Here is a 20873-nt window from a genome sequence, read left to right as displayed (position 1 = left end):
CTAATTAATAATTAATTTATCAGTAATATTTTAGTAAGAATTTTTATCAAAAACATTTTTTTTAAATAAAATTAATCAAACATGTTGATAAATATTCCACTGAACAACTATTAATAATTGTTAATATAAAAATTATTCACAGAAATTCCATTTGTTTAAACAAATGAAAATTAATGAACTAATGTTAATAAATATTCCACTAGAGCAATAGAAATAATTTTTAGGGAAAAAACGAAATTTCGAAAAAAATTGTTTGAACAAATCCCATTTGTTTAAATAAGGAAATATTAATTAAACAATATTAATAAATATTCTACTAGACTGATAGTATAAATTTTTACTGGGAAAAATGAATTTTCGAGAGAAAACATTATTTAAACAAATTTTATTTGTTTAAATAATTGAAAATCAATTAACCAATGGTAATAAATATATTCACTAGACTAATATTAATAATTTTAAGTGAAAAAATACGAGAATACAGTGTTCAAAAGATCGATTTCATTAAAAATTGACATTTTTTGTTTTAAGGGTAGTTTTCAGGTACTAGTAGGGGTGTGTTAGGGGTGTCAAACCCATATGTCTGATAGATGAAATTCTTCGTTGGATAATTCTCTACAGGCCCCCATACTTTCCCGTCACATTCTTTTTTCGGATTTAGAATAAAATGGAGGGGGGGGGGATCGTTGCCCTCTAGTATGCAAAAAAATGTTGCCATGCATTTTTGGACCACTTGGCAAAACGATTTGCTGGGCCTCTATTTATAGGACCGAAGACGCTTAGGTATGTAGTATAGGATGATATATGGAAAAAGAGATTGAAAAAGATAGATAGAAATTCAGATTGACAGAGATAATAAAATATTGAAATGGATGGAAAAAGAGTATGACGAGATAAAGAGGAGGGGATTAAAAAAAATAGACGTGAATTTAGATTGAAAAATACGCAGAAAAAAATAAGCGTTGATAGTTGTATGATACGATAAAATAGGGGACAGGATACTAAAAAAGATAGATGCGAATTTAGATTGACGATAATATAGAAAAAAGATTGATGTGGATAAACAAAGGATAGGATAAGATAGCGAAAAGGGTTTTGAAAAAGATTAACGTAAATTTAGAGAGAAGGAGATGGAAAAAGATCAATGTAGGATACGGTGATATAGAGAAAAGGAGATTAAAAGAGATAGACGGGGATTTAATACTCTAAAATTTTATGTTTTGAATTGAAAATGCAGCAATAATGTATAAGATTATCTTATGATTCCATACGTAAAGAAGAAATTGTAAATTTATACAATTTGAAGTTGAATATTTGAATGATCAGCCTAGATTCCTTCATTGAATTTAACCTCTATACATCCATTTTCATTTATTTAATAACTTCAAGGCACTATTTAATTAAAAAAGCATTTTTTGGCCATTTCAATTTTTATTTTTATTATTGAATTCCAATCTACAAATATATTCCTACATATTGAGAAATTAACACAAGTGGATTTATCACATTTTGTTTTCTTACTTCTTTACTTGTTCTGGACATCGAATATTTTTTAAACTTTAAACAAAAAATATTTCTATAAAACAAAAACAAAATGTACGCGACGTCTAACTTTTTTTCTATTAAAAAAATATATCTAATTCTTTGAATTACTAAAATATAACCGATTTGCAGTTAAATTTTACTAATTGCTGTAGCAAAAATTTAGTCACTGATAATTAGTAAAGATTGACTCATTGAATTAGTAATTATTTCTACAGGCATGAGAACTAACAAAATTAGTGAATTATTGATTTATTAAACACTTTTTATGCAAGTGCTCCTACACTTTCACCTAGAGTGCTAGCAGTTGCAGCTGATATTTTCTTGAAAGACGAAATCCAGTTAAACGGTTAGCTGGGACAGCTTATCCATTTTTTAGTGTTATATGAATAGTGCTAATATGAGATAGAAAATACATTAAAATACAAAAACACAATGTTCGTCAAAGTTTTGAAGCTAAGTTAGGCTTCTTATATTATATATACTATTTCAAGCAATGGAAGTTTTAAAATAACTGACTTACCTCTTGAAATAATTAGAACTGATTTAACTAGGTAAATTTTTACTTTTCCAGATATCTAGATGGTTTGCTATTTATACTAAAACGAGCTAATTTTGATCGTACCATTATTACTTAATTTTTTTTCTATTTTTATGATTTATTTAACGTTGCCTTTATGATTTTAAGTTGATATACATTTTTTTCTCGCAATTTAAGAATAGGAAACAAGAAGATGTAAATATAAAGATAGATAAATATTCAAATAATTTTAAACAAATTTTTATATTTATATTTTTGATCCCCGCAGAAGTACCAAATTGAAAATATTCTAATAATAATTTTATATGATAATACAATGATGCTTTTGTTGCTAATTACTCCCTCTTATAGAAATGCTTTTATTGATCATAAATATTTTCTTTTGTATTAGAAGGAACCTGAAAAAAACTCTAAAAATCTCAATTAGTAACTTATTTCATAAATAGAATTTTATATTTCAAAACATTGATTTCGCATAACAAAAGTTATATTTAAAGACTTTAGAAATGAATATATGTATATCAGAAACTTCGCGTAACTATTGTGAAACAAAATTTCCTGAATTTCACAACAACTACTTCAGTTCAAGGTTAATGCTCAAATTTTGAATACAAATAGTACCCACTACTTCTGTGCAACATTGAAATTAATTCTTTTACAGCTCTTTAGTTTCCTAATATTTGAACTTGTATTTTGAACAACATCCTTGAAATTCTGAATTATTTTTGAAACCCTTCTTTACAATAGTGTTTCATAAAGGTCATATTTAATAAGTTATGCAAATATATACGATAAGTGATTTCGTGTCGAGTAAGCTAGAAATAACAGATAGGAAGAAAGTTGAGTGGAATAGAGAGCGAAGGAAAGTAATTGATTACTAAATTTTCCTAAATAAAGTTCGAAACTTTTTCTTATATATGATATACCGATAGTTAGGTATATTTGATAAAGGAAATTGAAAACGATCAGCGCGAAATTTGTGACGGAATTAATTCAGTAACGGTTTTCGCTAATTGAGTCAGTAAAAATCATCAGGTTTAGATTTTCACTGAAAATTCAGTGCAAAACTTACTAATTTGAATCAATAACTTTCTTTCTACTGAGACGATAAAATAATGTAGTAGCTAAAAATAGTTAATTAATAATAAAAAAACAACGCTACACTCAGAACAAAATTTTGTTCATTAAACAAACCGTTATTAAATTCTACTTTATTGATCAAATCAACTACTTTGTCGATTCAGCCAATTTTTTTTGTTGATTTGACTTATTTATTTATATTTGGTTACACCAAAGAAAACTTCTGTAGGAAACAATAAAATTTTAGTAGTCCTGAAACTTGAATCAGTGCGATTCCACTAAAAATCAGTGACCTTTTTCACGATTTCAATTAGTGAAAATGAAATGAAAAATAACTAAAACTGTACTGAATTTCAATCACATTTCACTGTTTTACTCAGAAAAAAGCAAATTAAAATTTTAGTGACGTTTCCTGAAACTTCTAGTCTTTTTTAGTGTGTGAATCAGTGAAATATGTTCCAATTTTAGTGAAATTTTCACTAATTTGCCGACGATGTTTTTCTTCATTTAACAAAATAAATTTCTAGCTGTATTCTAACTTCACTTCCACTTAGTTGATTGCAAGTTTTGACGATAGTTCTAAAATCATCAGTCACTGAGAATTTTAGACTGTTAAATGGGATTTTATCTTCTCTGTTAAACTTCTCATTTTACTCTGTTTTAATTTTAAGTGTCTACAGCCAGGCACCGGTTTTGAGGTTGGACGCCAAGAGTAAGTGAAGAAAAGAAACAAAAAACTTTAAATAAAGTAAATTAAGTAAATTGATATACTGTGCTCAATAGAATTTTTTTTAAATTTTTGGTCAGCTTATAAATCATAAAATATGTATTCGGCGAGTTAATATCATACGTGCAATTCATTGATTCATTGACGTGGTTTTGATTTTTTAAAGTAAAGGAGTACCCGAAATAAAAGAAGAAAATTGAAAAATGGGGAAGAGAAAGAGTTTCTTCCGGTAATAACAAATATGAGGTTTCAGTCAATTTTAAATTTCCATAAAGCGGCTTTTGAATCAATATACGTAATCAATATTTACAATATGCAACATTATTCTTAAGAAGAGGATGATCTTCAGGTAATTTTTCCATTCACTAAATTATATAAGCGGATGTCAATTAGCATTATAAATGATTTTAAATACTCGACAAGAGATCAAAAGTGTTTGTCTAAAAAAATTAGGCTGGAGGCTCTTTCTATAATGTTCTCATATTATTCACGCACAAAATAGAGAATGTACGATACGTGCGCAATTAAATCGAAGTTGTACCTTTCCTTCTCGAAGTTCAAATTGACTTATTTTCTGTGATTACTTCCTTATTCCATCACTATCACGTAAATTGAAGTAAATTACCAAATTATAATCATTATTAGATCTACTATAATTAAACCAAGACATGGATCCTTAAAAACTGAGTTTCTAGTGTAACTATAGTTCGGATTTTAGCAATATTTATTTTGTGTTGTCATTGAATGTTATTACTACATAATTAGAGGAATTGATACGGATTAGAAGCTGCAATTGAACTCATTTGTAACTAGGGATGTCACTTCGTGGTGCTTTCTTTAACGGAAAGAATCCCATTATTATATGTTTTCACTAGTCAATATTTCTTTTGTTTACAACTTCCATTATTAAATCTTTTAGAGAATGTTTGTAAAATTTTAAAACTTTAATTTTAACTAATTTAAACTTCTGAAAAATAGAAGCACTTAGTCATTCAAAAAAAGCTGCTGAATGTATGAATTTGGTTATTTTTTACAATAAATTTACAAATGGTAATTATTAATTATTTTGTATGAGCAGATATATTTTTCCGTTAAACTCTTTAAACTTGAATCAGTGGCTCTTTTTCGATTTCAAAACAGCATATGGGATCAGAAGTTCAATGAAAAAGTGTTTAAAAAAAGTGATAAATAATTTTCTCGAACGGTTGTTGCAAAAAAGAGCTAGCATGTTATGGAACAAAATGTAAAACTATAATTAAAACAATTAAAATAATTTAAAATTATAATTTTCTAACAGCTCTTTAGTTTCCTAATATTCGAACTTGTATTTTAAACAACATTCTTAAAATTTTGAATTATTTTTGGAAACCTTATATACAATAGTGATTCAAAAAATTCAAGTTTAATAAGTTATGCAAATATATATGATAAGTGATTTCGTTGTCAACTTTGCCAAAAAGTAACAGTCAGTAAGAAAATAAGTGAAGATACAAAATGTCATTCATTTTTAATTTTCAACGTTAGTTATTTTAAATGTTAAATTTGAAGATTTACAGTTCCAAATAATTACAATTTGAATATCATCAAATTATTCAATATTTAATGTAAATAAAATTGTTCAGTTTTGAAGGTTTTCGTAAAGGAATTTGGGACAATTTATATTAAATAATTTTTCAATGTTTAAAAATAAATGTAAATTTTGAACATTTCAGTTTTCAAAGATGTAATTTTCATAGTTTACAATTTTAAACGCTTAAAATTCAATTGGTAAATTTTCTAATTTTTATGTGAATAGTTGAATTTGAAAAAGCACATGTTATTTAAACTTTTTTAAATTGATGCCTTTAAACTCAAATTCAGTTCGACTTGTATAATGACGATAAAACATGCCGCAAGAGAACATTAAAATTCACCATATTTTGCCGGAAGGAAATACTCGACTTTTACTCTATTGTCCACGAATTCCTAAATTGTAAATTAATGAATAAGTACATTCTTTAAATTTCAAAATATAGCAACAGAAGAAGAATTGCAATAAGGAAAGCAACCTTATTTGCACTTCAATTGTATGTTTTCCTGGAATGAAATATTGAACGAAGGTAAACGTACAATTGGTTCTGGAAAGTATACAATCATCTTAACAGAACACAACTCACCGGAGATTGTCAAACAAAATTGTTGGTCAATACTATATTTTTTTATTACTTAAAACCACTCGTGCATAAGGCCCCTCGAACCAGAAGTGAATACAAAATGAATAATAGTTGACAAAATACATTTATGCACTTGTCATAACAATCTAGACTCTAGGGTCGTCATATGTGTCATTACTGATTAGATTGTGTATTTACCTGGGCGAGACTCGCAACCGCTAGACCAAATGTGAAAGCAATGTGGAATACAGTTGGTGCAGTTCCCCATGGGATGCACGAAGCACAGCCAATCAGGACGAGGAGAAATGTGCCTAATGCTTCTGCGAAGAGTGGCACCAGAAAATCGATTTTTGACACCTCCTCGAGGCCTAGAAAATCCTTCGTGTCTGCGAATTTGAAAAATGACATTCTATGTAATTTTGAATATTTTCTTGATATTTTGTTAGTAGTGTACTCCCGAAATGCTAAAAATGGCATTGAAGACTAGTAATTCGTTATTACTTGTAAGACAATAACTAAAGAAAGTTGCATTCTTCATAAATTTTTATAGCAACATGTTACTATTTAAATCGAGGTCTTATTTACGTCTGAAATAATTTAAATGCCGCAATCCCAAAGTCTTTAAAAAACGGAATTAGTGATTTAAAATTTTAGATCACTCACTGCGATTGAACGGATAATCTAGCAAATCTTCATAGAAAAAACTTGCACATCACATTTGCATTATATTCCTTTCAAGAACGACTTTTCTCTACAATTTTAGTTTCTTTATTAAATTCTTTCTAGTGCAATGCCATTAAATCTGAAATACAACGCAAAAGGTGTATCATTAATTTGTAAAATTCTTGAAGGGGGTTTTAATCCCGCAGGCCTCGTGATGACACCCACGAGATGTAAATTGGGGGGCCAGCCCTTTGATTACTTTCAAAAATTAATCGAGGGGGAATTCACTCCTCAAAAATCGTTACGGAGTAATCCCTTTCACGCTCTATCATGGTAATACACAATTATTACATCTATTACACATTATTTAGCGTCATAAAACAATTACAATGCGGATATTATGGGGCTATTAAAGAGTTTCTCAACTATATATTTCACTGAAACAGTGGAAAAGTTAATATGAGTGAAAAGAACTGTTGAAATATTGAACTTTGAATTTTATTTCCCTTTTTTTAACAATCAGTGTTGTTGCCAATAATAAATAGCCAAAATAAACTCGAGATTATATAAAAGTAAATGGGAAATTGAGGGGCTGTTTCGATATTAGCCAAGGTGTTAGAAAAGGATCCTTTATATCCTCATAGCTATTCAGTATATTTAAGTGTTTAAGAATAGCCCTTTTCGAAGAAGAAAGTGTGGATCTTGAAACAGTAAGGGTATGTGGTCAGCATTCGCAGATGATAAGGTTGTTACGGTAGAGTTAATCGAATACTTAAAAAGAATATTGAAAAAACTCAATACAAGCATGAAGAGCATGGCCCTCAACATTAACTTAAATAAAAAAATCTATGGTGTTCGAAGGAAAGAGTGAGAAAACAATATGCAACATTGAATAAGGCTGACTTCACAATGTGCCTTAAGAATTGTACGTATGGCGACGTACATTACTATCAATGCACATATGTGTGCTGTTGCCCATTGCCACCAACTATCGCTTCTGTTTCATTAGTTCACATTCCAGTGTTCCGATAAACATTTGACTGCATCGCACACCCGGAACACTGGAATATGAACCAATAAAACACGATTTACAGTTGGTAGCAATGGGCAACAACGCACTTACACGCGTTAATATCAAAGTACGTTGACGCCCGTCGAATTCTTACGAAAAAATTGTGGAACCGGCCTTAAATGATAAAAAATATATAAAATAAAGCTAAAATGACAATACATAATATTTTACATTTGTATTGACTGTGATATACGATAGCGAGACATGGACCTATGAAGAAAAAGATAAGAGTAAAATTAACCCGATTGACATGAAATTCCTGGGCATAATATGCGGGAAAACTTTAATGGGCAAAGTGAGTAACGCGATAAATCTCAAAGAATTTGGTGCAGAAGAAACACTAGTTGGTACATGGGAAAGAAAAGGTTAAAATGGTTCAGGCATGTCTAGAAAATGCTCCAGAGGATCGACTAACGAACCAAGCATATCAAGGCAAAGTAAACGGCAGCGTATCCAGAGGAATACCGCGTAAAGACTATTTAGAATGTGTAAATGAGACCCTAGTTAGAAGTGACATAAGAAGCCATAGAAACACACGAGTTTTCAAGACGAAATGCATGGACATGAGGGAAACTAAAGTGGTATGCCAGTACATAAAAGTGTTTCGAAAATGGTTAATAAAAAGAGTGACAGTCGAGTGAATGATGCCTGAAACAAAATACCTTGGATCCCAATGGACCCAAGTTCGAAACCTCACATGAAATGCTGAGGCTCTTCACTTGGGGTGATTGCTAGAGAGATTGATCATCAAGCTGGGTTGGAGCAGTGTTGCGGAACGAATGTGTTATTCAAATAAATATCACGAGAATTCTAGATCAATCTAAAAATTCAATAACTCGTTCCTCACATTACTCCCTTCCCCTCCGGCTTGAGCTCTCCTCTCATGACTTTGACGGCAATGTTGGCGGTAGCATTGCTACTGATACGGTTTCCCATGCCAAATAGGCTGATAACGAAGAGGAGAGGGACTGAGTAGAACACCAAAACCCATCAATGAAAAATCGAGAATATATTAAAGATTTTGAAACGCTTGTCGCTTCCCGAGGATCGTCGGGGCACCCCTGGAGCCACAGATGGGGGCCATAGCATGCGGGACGGTGGGGATGGTGAGCTGCGAGATGGTTAAGCCGATCTCACTAATTAAACAGCTGGACATCAAGAACATCTGCGACAAACGGTAAGCAGTGGAACATCAACTGTGCCTGCTGAGGATGCTTTAGCTAGCGCTAGCTATTTGCAGCCAACCACCTCGACAGAAATGCCGTGGGAGAGCATCAATTGGGATATAACAATGAAAGAGGAATTGGTGCGTCTCTATAACGAAAGTGCGAAGTTTGAAACAAACAAGGAAAAAGGATACAATTTAAGAACAAAATTTGTTGCAAAGTATCCTAATATACAAAAAGTCACACTAACATATCTTATCGCTAAAGTGAAAGACATCAGGACTAATCTACATGTTACAGATGACCGAACAATGGAGATTAAACAACAGGTTGATTTGGCGTGGGAAAACGACGGCAATGAACATCAGTTAGAGAAAGCCGCATCAAACGGTCAAGCAGTAGCAATTGATGTTCTTCCTCAACCTATTGATAATCCAACACCACCACATCCTCCAGAGGTGGATGACCTTATACAACCAGAGGCAGAAACAGAGGTTCAGCAACCAAAAAAGCGACGAAAATGGACATATCATATAAAGAGAGATGTTATGCGCCTTTATTTTTTGGCAGAGAAATGTGGGCAAAGTTTGAGGAGAGAACATCATAGACTCTTCTTACTTAAACACCCAGAGCTAGCCACAAAAATAAATGAGCAGCATCTGGCAGATCAAAAACGCTTAATATCTGTAAACAGACTGCTTTTGGCTGTTGAAATAGCTGTTATCAAAATGGAAGTGGAACGGCAGCTTCCTATTGATGAGCTCGCATTGGAAGATGTGGATAACGAAGACTTGATTGATGCTGAAGGCATAAGTTCTAGGGATAATGAACATCATGCACCGAATTCATTAGAATCACATCCGGATATTAATAACGATGATGTGGATAGGGAAATCCCAGAAAAAATACAGCACCTTGAAGGAATTTTGTTCATGCTTTACTAGAGTTCAGATATGTAGAACCAACACTAAGGCATTCTCTGCCAAAAATGAACATCACAAATGATCTGCGTGCACTAATAGCATATCTCGACAGCAAGGTTTTACCTACGTATTTAAACGTAGCACAAATTTCGTTAGAGATGCAAACTCTTGTACTGTGCGGCTGTGACAACCGTTAGAACGTTGGGCCGGAAAACTAGGCCTGCAAATGCAGTTTTTTTTCCCAGCAAGGGATCGAGATCCACCATGGAAGATCAGGTTGGATATGGATGTCAGCAAAGTAAGGTGCAAATTGGGTGGATTTACGCAATATAAAAAAGGAAATAGAACCAGAAAGCTGATAAACGATGTTACTGAAATCATCCACCCTTGGCACATCGAGACATTAACACCAGCAATATTGGATGAAATTTTAGACTCTCAACGACAGAGACTGGATGTTCTTACCGCCAGAATGTGTCGGTACAAGAGAAGTAATGCATGAAGGTAACAAAATCAAAACTTTCAGACAGATGAAAGAAGGTTCTGTCGTGAACTGAGAGTAAAGCCAAATAACCACCAAGGCACCGAAGCCCCTCAATAGGAAGATATGACTAACTACAGGTCAGGTGTATGGGGAAAATGAACAGATCCAATTTGAACACTGCGTGGTTCAAACTTGAGGAAGCAAGGGCAAGCAATAGCCGCTGTAGCCATGACTAAAGTTCGTAAGTATCAAAGGAATTTACACATGGCACACATTGACTGCAAGCAAGCGTTTCCTTCCGTGCCGCATGACTATTTCCTTGAAGTCTTAAAACTTTACAATGTTTGCCCTCGCATTATTGAATTTCTAAGCCATGCGATGAGGCTCTGGGGTACAAGAATCAAGTATTTTGATCATGGACGACCAAGGATAAGTAGATCAATACGCTTTACGGCGGGTATATTATAAGGAGGCTCCTACAGCGCACTATGGTTCTGTTTAGCGTTGAATCCGTTGAGCAAAACACTAAGCAGCATATCTCATGGGTTCAGAATTCACGATAATGAGGATGGTCATCAAGTGACCCATCTTTTTTGCATGGATGACCTAAAGCTCTATGCTAGTTCAGCCCAGAAACTGCAGCAAGTGATCGATGTCACAAAGCAGTTTTCCAATGATATCCGCATGGGGTTCGGACTAGATAAATGTAGAACAGTGCATATAATCAGAGGGTAATTAGGGACTGCAGATTCAAAGAACGAGTTCGAAAATGACATCGAGGCAATGGCTGAAGGCGAATCATATAAATATCTGGATATTCTTGAATCTAAGGGTATTCAACATACGATAGTTAAGACAAGCCTAACGACTGCCTTCACTACGAGACTCAGATTGATTATGAAGACTTTTCTCAACTCGGCAAACAAATTCAGGGCAATCAACACATATGCCATCCCTGTCCTCACGTACTCCTTCGGACTCATAAAATGGTTTAACATCGACCTTGAAAAGGTAAACAGAATTGTTCGCGTAGAAATGACGAAGCACCGAATGCATCACAGAAATTCAGCGATTGAAAGGGTGGTTCTACTACGAAATTTAGGGGTTAGGGGCGTTGTAGATGTCAAAAAACTGTGTGAGTCACAAGTTATACAGTTGCGAGACTATTTTAACAGTAAAAGAAATGTTGAGCTTTACAGTACCATCTGTCAAGCAGATCTTGACTACACGGCCTTAAATTTGTCCTCAGATGGGGTCTTGAATATCAGGGCAGAAACTACAGAGGAATTAAAAATACAATGGGACCAGGAATTATCGCAAACACGTGTTACATCAAGACGTGGTTGACCGGTGCCAATTATGTGGAGATACCAACGAATCCATCGAGCACATTATTGATGGCTGTCGTGTAATGGTTCAGAGAGAATATACGCACAGACATAATGATGTAGCGGGCATTATACATCAACAACTTGCCCTAAACCTAGAACTCTTAAAAGAATGGATGCCCTTCTATAGATACATTCCAATGCCCGTTTTAAAAAGCGAAGATTACATCTTATATTGGGATGTTACTATCCAAACGGATCGTTACATCCGGGCTAATCGACCGGCATCGTGATGTGAGAAAAAAAGGTGGAAGAGTCTACATGAGTCTACAACATAGAAAGTTATCGCTAGAACTAAAAACTTTTCAGCGTCAGGGCCAGATAAAATCAACAACTTTTGGTGGAAAAAGTTCACTTCTACGCACCAACATCTAGCTTCTATATTTACTACTTTCTTAAACGGAGAACAACCCATTCCGCAGTGGTTAGCTGAAGGACGGTACTGATCCCTAAGGCCGGAGATTTTTCAAGTCCAAAGAACTACCGACCCATAGCTTGTTTAAACACCAGCTACAAGCTATTCACTGGCATCCTCAAAGAGAGAATATTAGTTTCAAGACATTAAAAGTTTTTATTGATAAACATATTTAGTTGAAATTTAAAATAATTAATTTTTTAAATAAATATGATCGTACAGCGTTTTCGCATGTATAATTAGCGATTGGGAGTTTTTAGGTGTAGAGTTAAATGTTATAGGAATACCGCCTCCCTCACGATTATTAATTTAAGTAAACAATAATTCGTAAATTTCTATGTTTGTGTAATTAATTATGAATAAAATAAATGATAATGAAACGATAAAATTTTATAATAAAATTATTTTTAATTTTATTTTTATATAATATTTTATAGAAATTTATGTTGTGTTCAAAAATTAATTTTTTATCTGAAAATTTGCAATTTTACATTTTTGTTCGAAATTTATACTGTATGAGTTTAAAATTTAATTATTTTTTAGAACATTCTTCTTTTTTGTTGAAAATTCATCTTTTTGGTTGAAAATTAATTTTTTTGATTTTTTTAGATCGTCTTTTTATTAAAAATGCAATTGTTAAGTTCTAAATTAGTATACTTTGATTAATGATTTAACAACGTGGTAAAAAATTAAAGTAGGATTCGTTTGTCAATGAACTTTTCCGTGTTTTTTTCATGTTTCTTAAATCTAGTTTTTTTTTAAATCATATTTCTGCAAGATTTACCTCTTTGGCTTAACATTGAACTTTTTTTGTTGACAATTTGGTTTTTTATGTTAAAAATTATTTTTCTTTTTAAATTGCAACTTGTCTAGTCTTGATTAGAAATGGATCCTTCATAAGTTGAAAATTCAAATATTTGGTTGAAAATTCATGGAATTTGTTAGAAATTCGTCTTTTTTGATAAGAAAATTAATCTTCTTTGTTGCAAATTCATTATATATTTCGAATTTAAATCTTAGGAATTTAAAGCGTTTCATATTGTATTCAAATCAATTGAAAGTGTGTTATAAATAATAACTTATACTAGGGATTTTATTAGCTGTAAGGCATAGCATATATATATATTTAAAAAAATTTTTGATTTTATTTATTTCTTCAAGTGGATTTTTTAAAAGTTTGCAATAACAAAGAAAAATTATCCAATTGGGGGTTTTAAGTGCTTAAACTCGTGATTGATTTTTTTCATAAATAGTTTCTAAATAATTTTCACATTGTACACATCGTCAATATAATATACTTAAAAACCAGCTGTTGTGTACAATTTGAAAATTATTTCGAAACCATTTATGGAAAAAATGAATCACGATTTTTAAACCCTTAAAACCCTTAATTGGATAGCTTTTCTTTGTTATTGCAAACTTAAACAAAATTCACTCGAAGAAATAAATAAAATCAAAAAATTTTTCAATCCTTGGTGGGAATTTTTTTACAAGTACGAAAAAGTATAACTATTTTTACAGGAAAACACCAATGAATATAATAAATTTTTAAATACTGAGAAATCCAGGTGGCCATTTTAATCAAGGAAACAAATTTCCGGTCATTTTCAGGCTCGCAAAAAATTATTGAATTATTTTAATTCTTTGGAATTCTTTCCTTTTCCATTTTTTTGTAATAGCCTTAGTTGCTGAGAAGCACCCCTAAACGCCTTATATTTCTTTGGATTTTTTTTGGATTCTTCGATTCTTTGAATTATTTTTATAAACTATTTGAATTACTTTGAACTTGTGAATTCTGATGAGCATAAGAATTGCAAGTGGTTAACTTCCCTAAAACTTTTAAAATTAAATTTTAATTTGCAAGGCACAGTCTAGTTACTGGTTTTGTAGCAAAACAAATTATAAGGAAAAAGATTATACGTTTCAAATAATCAAGAAACAAAAACTTCTGAATTATCTGGGAAGGATAAGATCCAGGTGACCAATATTTTGTCCGTTCCTATACTGCTGCATACGTTTAGTGCAGTAAAATGTAACGTCGATGAGTTGAAGCAACTTGACCGAAGCACACGCAAGATGATGGCAATGCATCAAAGTCATCATCCTTTATTTTTTTAACCTCGTATATACCTCCCTCGTGATAAAGAAGGTAGAGGTTTGCTGAGCTTAGAGTATCTTCATCGAAGAACGGTTCTAGCTACAGCCTGTTCAGTTCTAAAAAGCAAAGATTCTCTAATGCAACTTGTGCACCAACATGAAGTCGTCAACGTTGCGGCGTTTCTCTACCGAGCCGCAGATATGGCAGCGGAGGAGCTTGGTCTCCCATTTGATTTCAGCAAAACTACACATGGCCTCGCATCATTAACACTTTTGGTGCTTAAAAATCGTGTATAAGAAGCGGAACATTCGCATCTACTAAAAGAACATACTGACAAGCCCCTTCATGACAAATTTTATGGCATTATACGTTGAGAAGAGCTATCGATGGGTCTATCCAATATGTTTCTCAAATCTGCTGGATTAAGATCGGAAACGGAGGGATTTCTTTTTGCCTGTTAAGATGGCTTTATAGACACCTGACTTTACCGTGAGCGCATAATGAATGTACCTGTAGCCGATACCAACTGGTGAGCATGCAAGCAAGATCCAGAAACGATTGGACATATTCTCAGTGGATGCTCAAAGTATGCACGCTTCGGGTACACAGGGGGACACAATGCGGCTTTAAAAGTGTTATATTATCATCTGTGACATTTCTGTCGTGTTGATCTAATGCCCGTCTTGCCATGCGCACAGGGGGAACTAGAGTCCGTTGTAGAGAATGATCAGTGTAAGATCTACTGGAATTTCTCGTTTTCCACCACCCAACGTATCAGTGCTACAAAGCCTGATATTATCCTCGAATATCTAAAGACTAGGCTAATTTACGTCATTGAATTCTCGACACCAGAAGATGGTAATATCACAGCAAAGGAGGAAGAAAAACGGGCGAAATATCAGGCTCTTATTTTCGTGCTAAGCAGACTGTACCAAGGCCACAAAGTGCATCTTGTGTTTCTCATAATCGGCTGCCTTGGAGGTATAAAAGCTTAATATCTTAGGCAACTCAACAAAATCCCGGCTTGCCAGTATCAGACTCAGACAATCGCAAGTAAGATGCAAAAGACTGTTCTTCTGGGATCATTGAATCTAGTCCGACAACACTGTTCCTCCTAACATTGTACAAAGGTTGGTAACTCTAAAAAAGTACCCCAGGGTGAAACCTTCACCTTTAACTGTGCTGTCTGCCGCGTAAAGTCATCCACGGCTAGACACCGCACTCTAAGTAACAGTCTTTTACGAATTATCATGCGTAAATTTCCCGTTCTAGCTTACGTTCTAGGATAGAAGGAGCAGGAGTGGATGGCGTACATGTTCCAGTTCCCAGGGGGAAAAGTCGGATATTAGCCAGAGTTCACGACCGGCGTAGTACAACGCCAGTTGTGATTCAGAATAAATACCAGTACTGTCTGTTAGTACTGTGCCAACCATTGGCATAGTACTGGTTTACTATTGGCTCAGTACTGACTGTCATTACTGGTAGAATACCAACGCAGGAATTCTGCCAACGGTTGGCACCATACTGGTTTACAACTAGTCCAGTACTGACAGTCACCTTTGGTGAAATAGCCCAGTACTGACCGTCACCTTTGGTGAAATACCGGCACAGAAGTTCCGACAACGGTTGGCGTGATACTGACAATCTACTAGCGCAGTACTCATACATATTACTGGTAACATACTGACACAAGAGTTCAACCAATTGTTGGCATTATACTGGTTTACAACTGGCCCCATACTTACCTTTATGACTGGTGTAATATCGGCACAGGTGTTCCGCCAATGGTTTGGCGTGATACTGATATACTACTTTTGCAGTACTGATACGTATTACTGGTAAAATACTGAAACAAGAATTCAACGAAAGGTTGGCATCATACTGGTTTACAACTGGCCCAGTACTGACCGTCACCACTGCTGTAATACCGGCACAGGAGTTACGCCAACGGTTGGCGTGATACTGGGTCAACTACTGGCGCAGTGCTGATACGTATTATTGGTAAAATACTGAAACAAAAGTTCAACCAACGGTCCGCATCATACTGGCGCACCACTGGCTGAGGAGTGATATGCGTTACTGGTGAAATACTAGCACCGGCGTTTCCTCAGCGATTGAAGTAGCAGTAGCCACATACCAACTTCAAGTGCTGCTTGACAACCGACATAAGAGTTCAGCCCGTGTTTGTCGTGATACTGAGCCTATTACTGGCGCAGTACTAATACGTATTACTGGTCAAAAACTGACACAAGCGTTCAACCAACGGTTGGTATCATACTGGTGTACTACTGGCTTAGGAATAATCTTTATTACTAGTAAAATATACTGACATAAGAGTTTAACCAACGATTAGCATTGTACTGGTTTGCAACTGACCCAGTACTGACCATTAACACTGGTGTCATACAGGCACAGGAGTTTCGTCAACGGTTGGCGTGATACTGGATCTACTACTGGCGCAGTACTGATACGTATAACTGGTCAAATACTGACACAAGCGTTGGAACAACGGTTGGCATCATACTAGTATACTACTGGCTTAAGATTAATATGCATTACTGGTTAACTATCGGCATCGGTGTTTCGCCAGTGATTGGCGTAGTTCTGGCCACATAATAAATTCAAGTGCTGATTGACAATCGAGATAAGAGTACAGCCAATGGTTGGCGTGATGCTGTGTCTACTACTGGCGCAAGAGTTCAGCCAATGGTTGGTATCATACTGGTGTACTACTGGCTTAGGAGTGGTATACATATCTGGTGAAATACTGGTATACGCGTTTCGCCAGCGATTGGCGTTTTTTTTTAATTGTCACTAATTGTATTTAAAATTAGAATTCAAACAATGTTTTTTTTTAAAACGAAAAATCGTATTTTTATTGAGAATTTTCTATACAGAACAGTTACTCATGTTCCTAGGTGGAAATGTCGGTAGTGTGCCGGAGTTCACCACCGGCGCAGAACTGGCCCAGTACTGTCCACCAGTACAAGCAGCCGCTGGATCGCCCAGTATGGCAGATCGTTGGCTGCACGACCGGGCGGTACCATGCCAATAGTACAGAAATAGACTTAAACAAAAAAACACGTCTATAAATGTTGTCAGCGTGTTTTGAAATGTCGAGAATATGACTATACAATTAAGGTGAAAACATTTTTTTTCTATTACTTTTTTAAAGGAAAAGATTCAAGTTCCTCCTTCATGAAAAATTGTAAATGTTCCGAAAAAACTACATTGTATGTATGTCTTAATCTTTGTAGAATAGTCTAAAACAGCTAAAAAGCAAAACGTTACACAAAGGTTTAAAGAAAATTGCTTATTAAATGTTGTTATTAGAAAATTTAAAATGGTCTGAAATGCGAAAAATAAAATATTACACGAAGAAACATTCTAGTCGATTTAAATAATTTATTTCAAAATTACTTTATTTATATTTCCGTGAACAGTTAGTTTGTTTTATATATATTTGATGTCGTATATTGATAAAAAGATTAACGAGAAAAAAGAGTGGAAAATTGTTGTATTAACTTTTCTGAACTGTAGCTTATGAGGATGACCTTTTCATAGACATTCAACTTGTTGGATTAGCGCAGTGGTTAGCACTCCTGACTGCTAAGCGATAGATTTAGGTACATAGATGTAGGTTCGAAACCCCGCAGCGTTAGAAATATTCTATGTAATTTAATGTGTAAAAGTGTAATATATGTATTCATTCTAAGCAGTGGCATTAACATGTATTGACAAAATATTCGCACTCAATTATTATTTATTTTTTAAATACCCTTTTTGTTATATTTTTAGATTATAGAAATAGTGGGTGTTAAAATTAAACAAATAGTTTGAAAATTATATTGCGGTAATTATAAATAATATTCGGACAATATGCAGTCGTATGATGATGAATGGATGGTCTTCAAAACAATTAAATAATTCCTTATCATTTTTAAAATTTACTCCGGTATTTTCGTACACCAGCGGTTTGCCACTCCTGCGCCAGTGCTGACAGGCCCGTACCGATAAGCATTACAAGCAAGTACTGGAAAAGTACTGGCCCAGTACAACTAGCCAGTACTGGAACTCCGACAGTCGGTTCTATGCCAGTACTGGGCTGGTGGTGTATTTCTACCTGGGATACTTTCGTTATCACTTGGAGCCTGACCAGTACCTGCCCAGTACTAATCTGCACTAGTGGCCCAGTTGTGAACTTCAGTGCTGGTGCAGTACTACAGGTCAGTACCTCGCCGAGTTTGCAGTATTTGTTGAGCCGGTACTGGGCCAGTACTAACAGAGGGTATCGCACCTGTACCAAATTTAAGCACTAGCCCAGTACTGGCTGAATACTGCAAGTCAGTACAGAACATTGTTAGCATTAGGGGTTTTACCGGTATAAAGCCAGCAGTCCTGCCAGGATTATAACAGTACCGCGGCAGTACCGAACTCTGGCCGGCGGTACTGGCGTGGTAATGTACCGGTGGTAAATTTCCCCCTGGGTTGTGTCGGGATTGGTTGCTTTAAGGAACCATGATCGTAGCTTCTGGAGCCTACAACTTCTCTCAAATAAAATCATAGCTAACTCCAATTCAGGCAAATCTCCTTGAATTATTTTTCCAGCTCTTTGAATCGGAGCGACATTTACTGGTTAAGTTCCCCATATTTCACGAATAATGAAAAATTTTGTATTACAGTGAAACTCTTCTATAGCGCCGATTCCGGGGCTGACGGTGGGTGGGAACTAACTCATTATTGCCTGCTCCATTTGTGTTTGTTCACGCCTGACTGCTCAGCTGAGTCACAGCTGCAGATCCCGCACACCCCACGCAGCACCTGTTACACATGCATGCGGCGCGGCGTCAATTTTCGGAAGGGCTATAGAAGGGAGGGCTATTGTAGAGTCTCACTGCATTAAGAAATGTTAATCATTTAAATATCAGCTGCAATTTTGTGGGAACGACGCTTAATGTAGCGCACCAAAAATTATAGTTGAATTTAAAGATCATAAGTTATTTTGTTGTAGAAAAATATAGATTATATAGTTCGATTTCTCAAGTTTACTCTGTATATAGTCAGAATTAAATTGAAATAGTTAAAAGTTCTATTTTTAGGGTTTCATAAGAAGTGCACTTGCGTTAAGTTACCTGCCATGTTTCCTAATGTGGCATATTTTTTATCTATCTTGTAATAGCAAATTATAAAAGGACTATTTAATAGTAGAATAACAAGTTTCAGTAGAATAAGGAGTTAAAAAATTTCTGAGTACTACGAATAGCCGTACATACCATTTTTAAATCTAAAAAAAATGGTTCCAACAGTTTTGAAAATGGTCTAACTTTTGCAATTTTTATAAAAAATGGCTGGTTAACGAAGTCTTTCTTTCTTTTATGGCCTAAAAAAATTGTATTGAAGCTCGATTTGATCAGTTTATTTTTTCGAGAGTTATCGCGTTTAAGGATGGAGGGCCTGAGAGACACAGACGCATCGTAAAAACTTATTGCTTTTCGGATTCAGGGGCTCTAAAAACGTGAAGATCCGTTGAATAACTTTGGTGCCAAATTTCGGACAATGCTTATACTTTCTCCATCATAAATTATGAGAATGTAAAAAAAGTTTTAAGACTTATTTTTTCAAATTTAAGTTCGAAATAAATATATTTTATCATGAATAATTTTATGCAAAATGAGCATGAAAAAGATTCACAATTAAAAAGAAGACTTCCAAACTACCTCATTTTTCGGTAAAATAATGTTGCACTATCAATAAAATATATCAATAAGAATTTTTTGGTTTTGGAAAACATGTATTATTATTTATTTATTATTAAACTTTTACTCGGGTAAACCCAGTGATACGTCATAGCCACGGACTAAGTCAAGTGACTGATGAGATTAGAATGTGATAACTTAATTCAAATAATTTAATACGATGGTTGAAACCTCCTGCGATGATGTTGTAGGTATACAATTACGAGCGGCCATGAGCTTTGGAGGTGACAACAGTCACCTCTGGATGCTTTCTTAGAGCTACCATCTGCCACTCCACGGGTTTTTAGTCGCTCGCTTCCTGATGATCAAGAAAGTTTCTTACAATGCGACAGGTGTTTAATAAAACCGCCTTTTGAGATGCTGCCAATACCCTACTGACTCCTAAATGTTCAAGATGTTCAGTGCATCTTGCGTGCACATTGCCTGTAGCCGAAATCACAATGGGATCAATGGATGCATAATTCACATTCCTCCATATGGTCTTCACTTCATGCCTTAACTCGCTATACTTGTGGATCTTGGTTGTATAGGTTGACTGCAAATTTCGGTTAAGCGGACAAGCAATATCGATGATGTAGACTCTTCCACCTTTTTTTTCTCGCATCACGATGTCAGGTCGATTGGCCCGGATGTAATGATCCGTTTGGATAGTAACATCCCAATATAAGATATAATCTTCGCTTTCTAAGACGGGCATTGGAATGTATTTATAGAAGGGCACCCATTCTTTTAAGAGTCCTAGGCTTAGGGCAAGTTGTTGATATATAATGCCCGCTACATCATTATGTCTGTGCGTATATTCTCTCTGAGCCATTACGCGACAGCCATCAATAATGCGCTCGATGGATTCGTTGGTATCTCCACA

At 34.5% G+C, this 20873-nt stretch overlaps 1 protein-coding gene across 1 annotated transcript in view; it reads right to left on the bottom strand.

The window, feature by feature from the left end:
* LOC117180019 (aquaporin AQPAe.a-like) overlaps positions 1 to 20873 on the bottom strand; it is a 126276-nt gene that overhangs the window by 90496 nt on the left and 14907 nt on the right. The window contains exon 2 of the mRNA XM_033372297.1: positions 6242 to 6429. Within this exon, the coding sequence (XP_033228188.1) occupies positions 6242 to 6429 (188 nt within the window). The remainder of the gene's footprint in view (positions 1 to 6241; positions 6430 to 20873) is intronic.

This window comes from Belonocnema kinseyi, chromosome 9 (assembly GCF_010883055.1).
Source record: "Belonocnema kinseyi isolate 2016_QV_RU_SX_M_011 chromosome 9, B_treatae_v1, whole genome shotgun sequence".
NCBI lineage: Eukaryota > Metazoa > Arthropoda > Insecta > Hymenoptera > Cynipidae > Belonocnema > Belonocnema kinseyi.
Note: the sequence above shows the minus strand (reverse complement) of the source record. Positions and strands in the feature narration are given on the sequence as shown.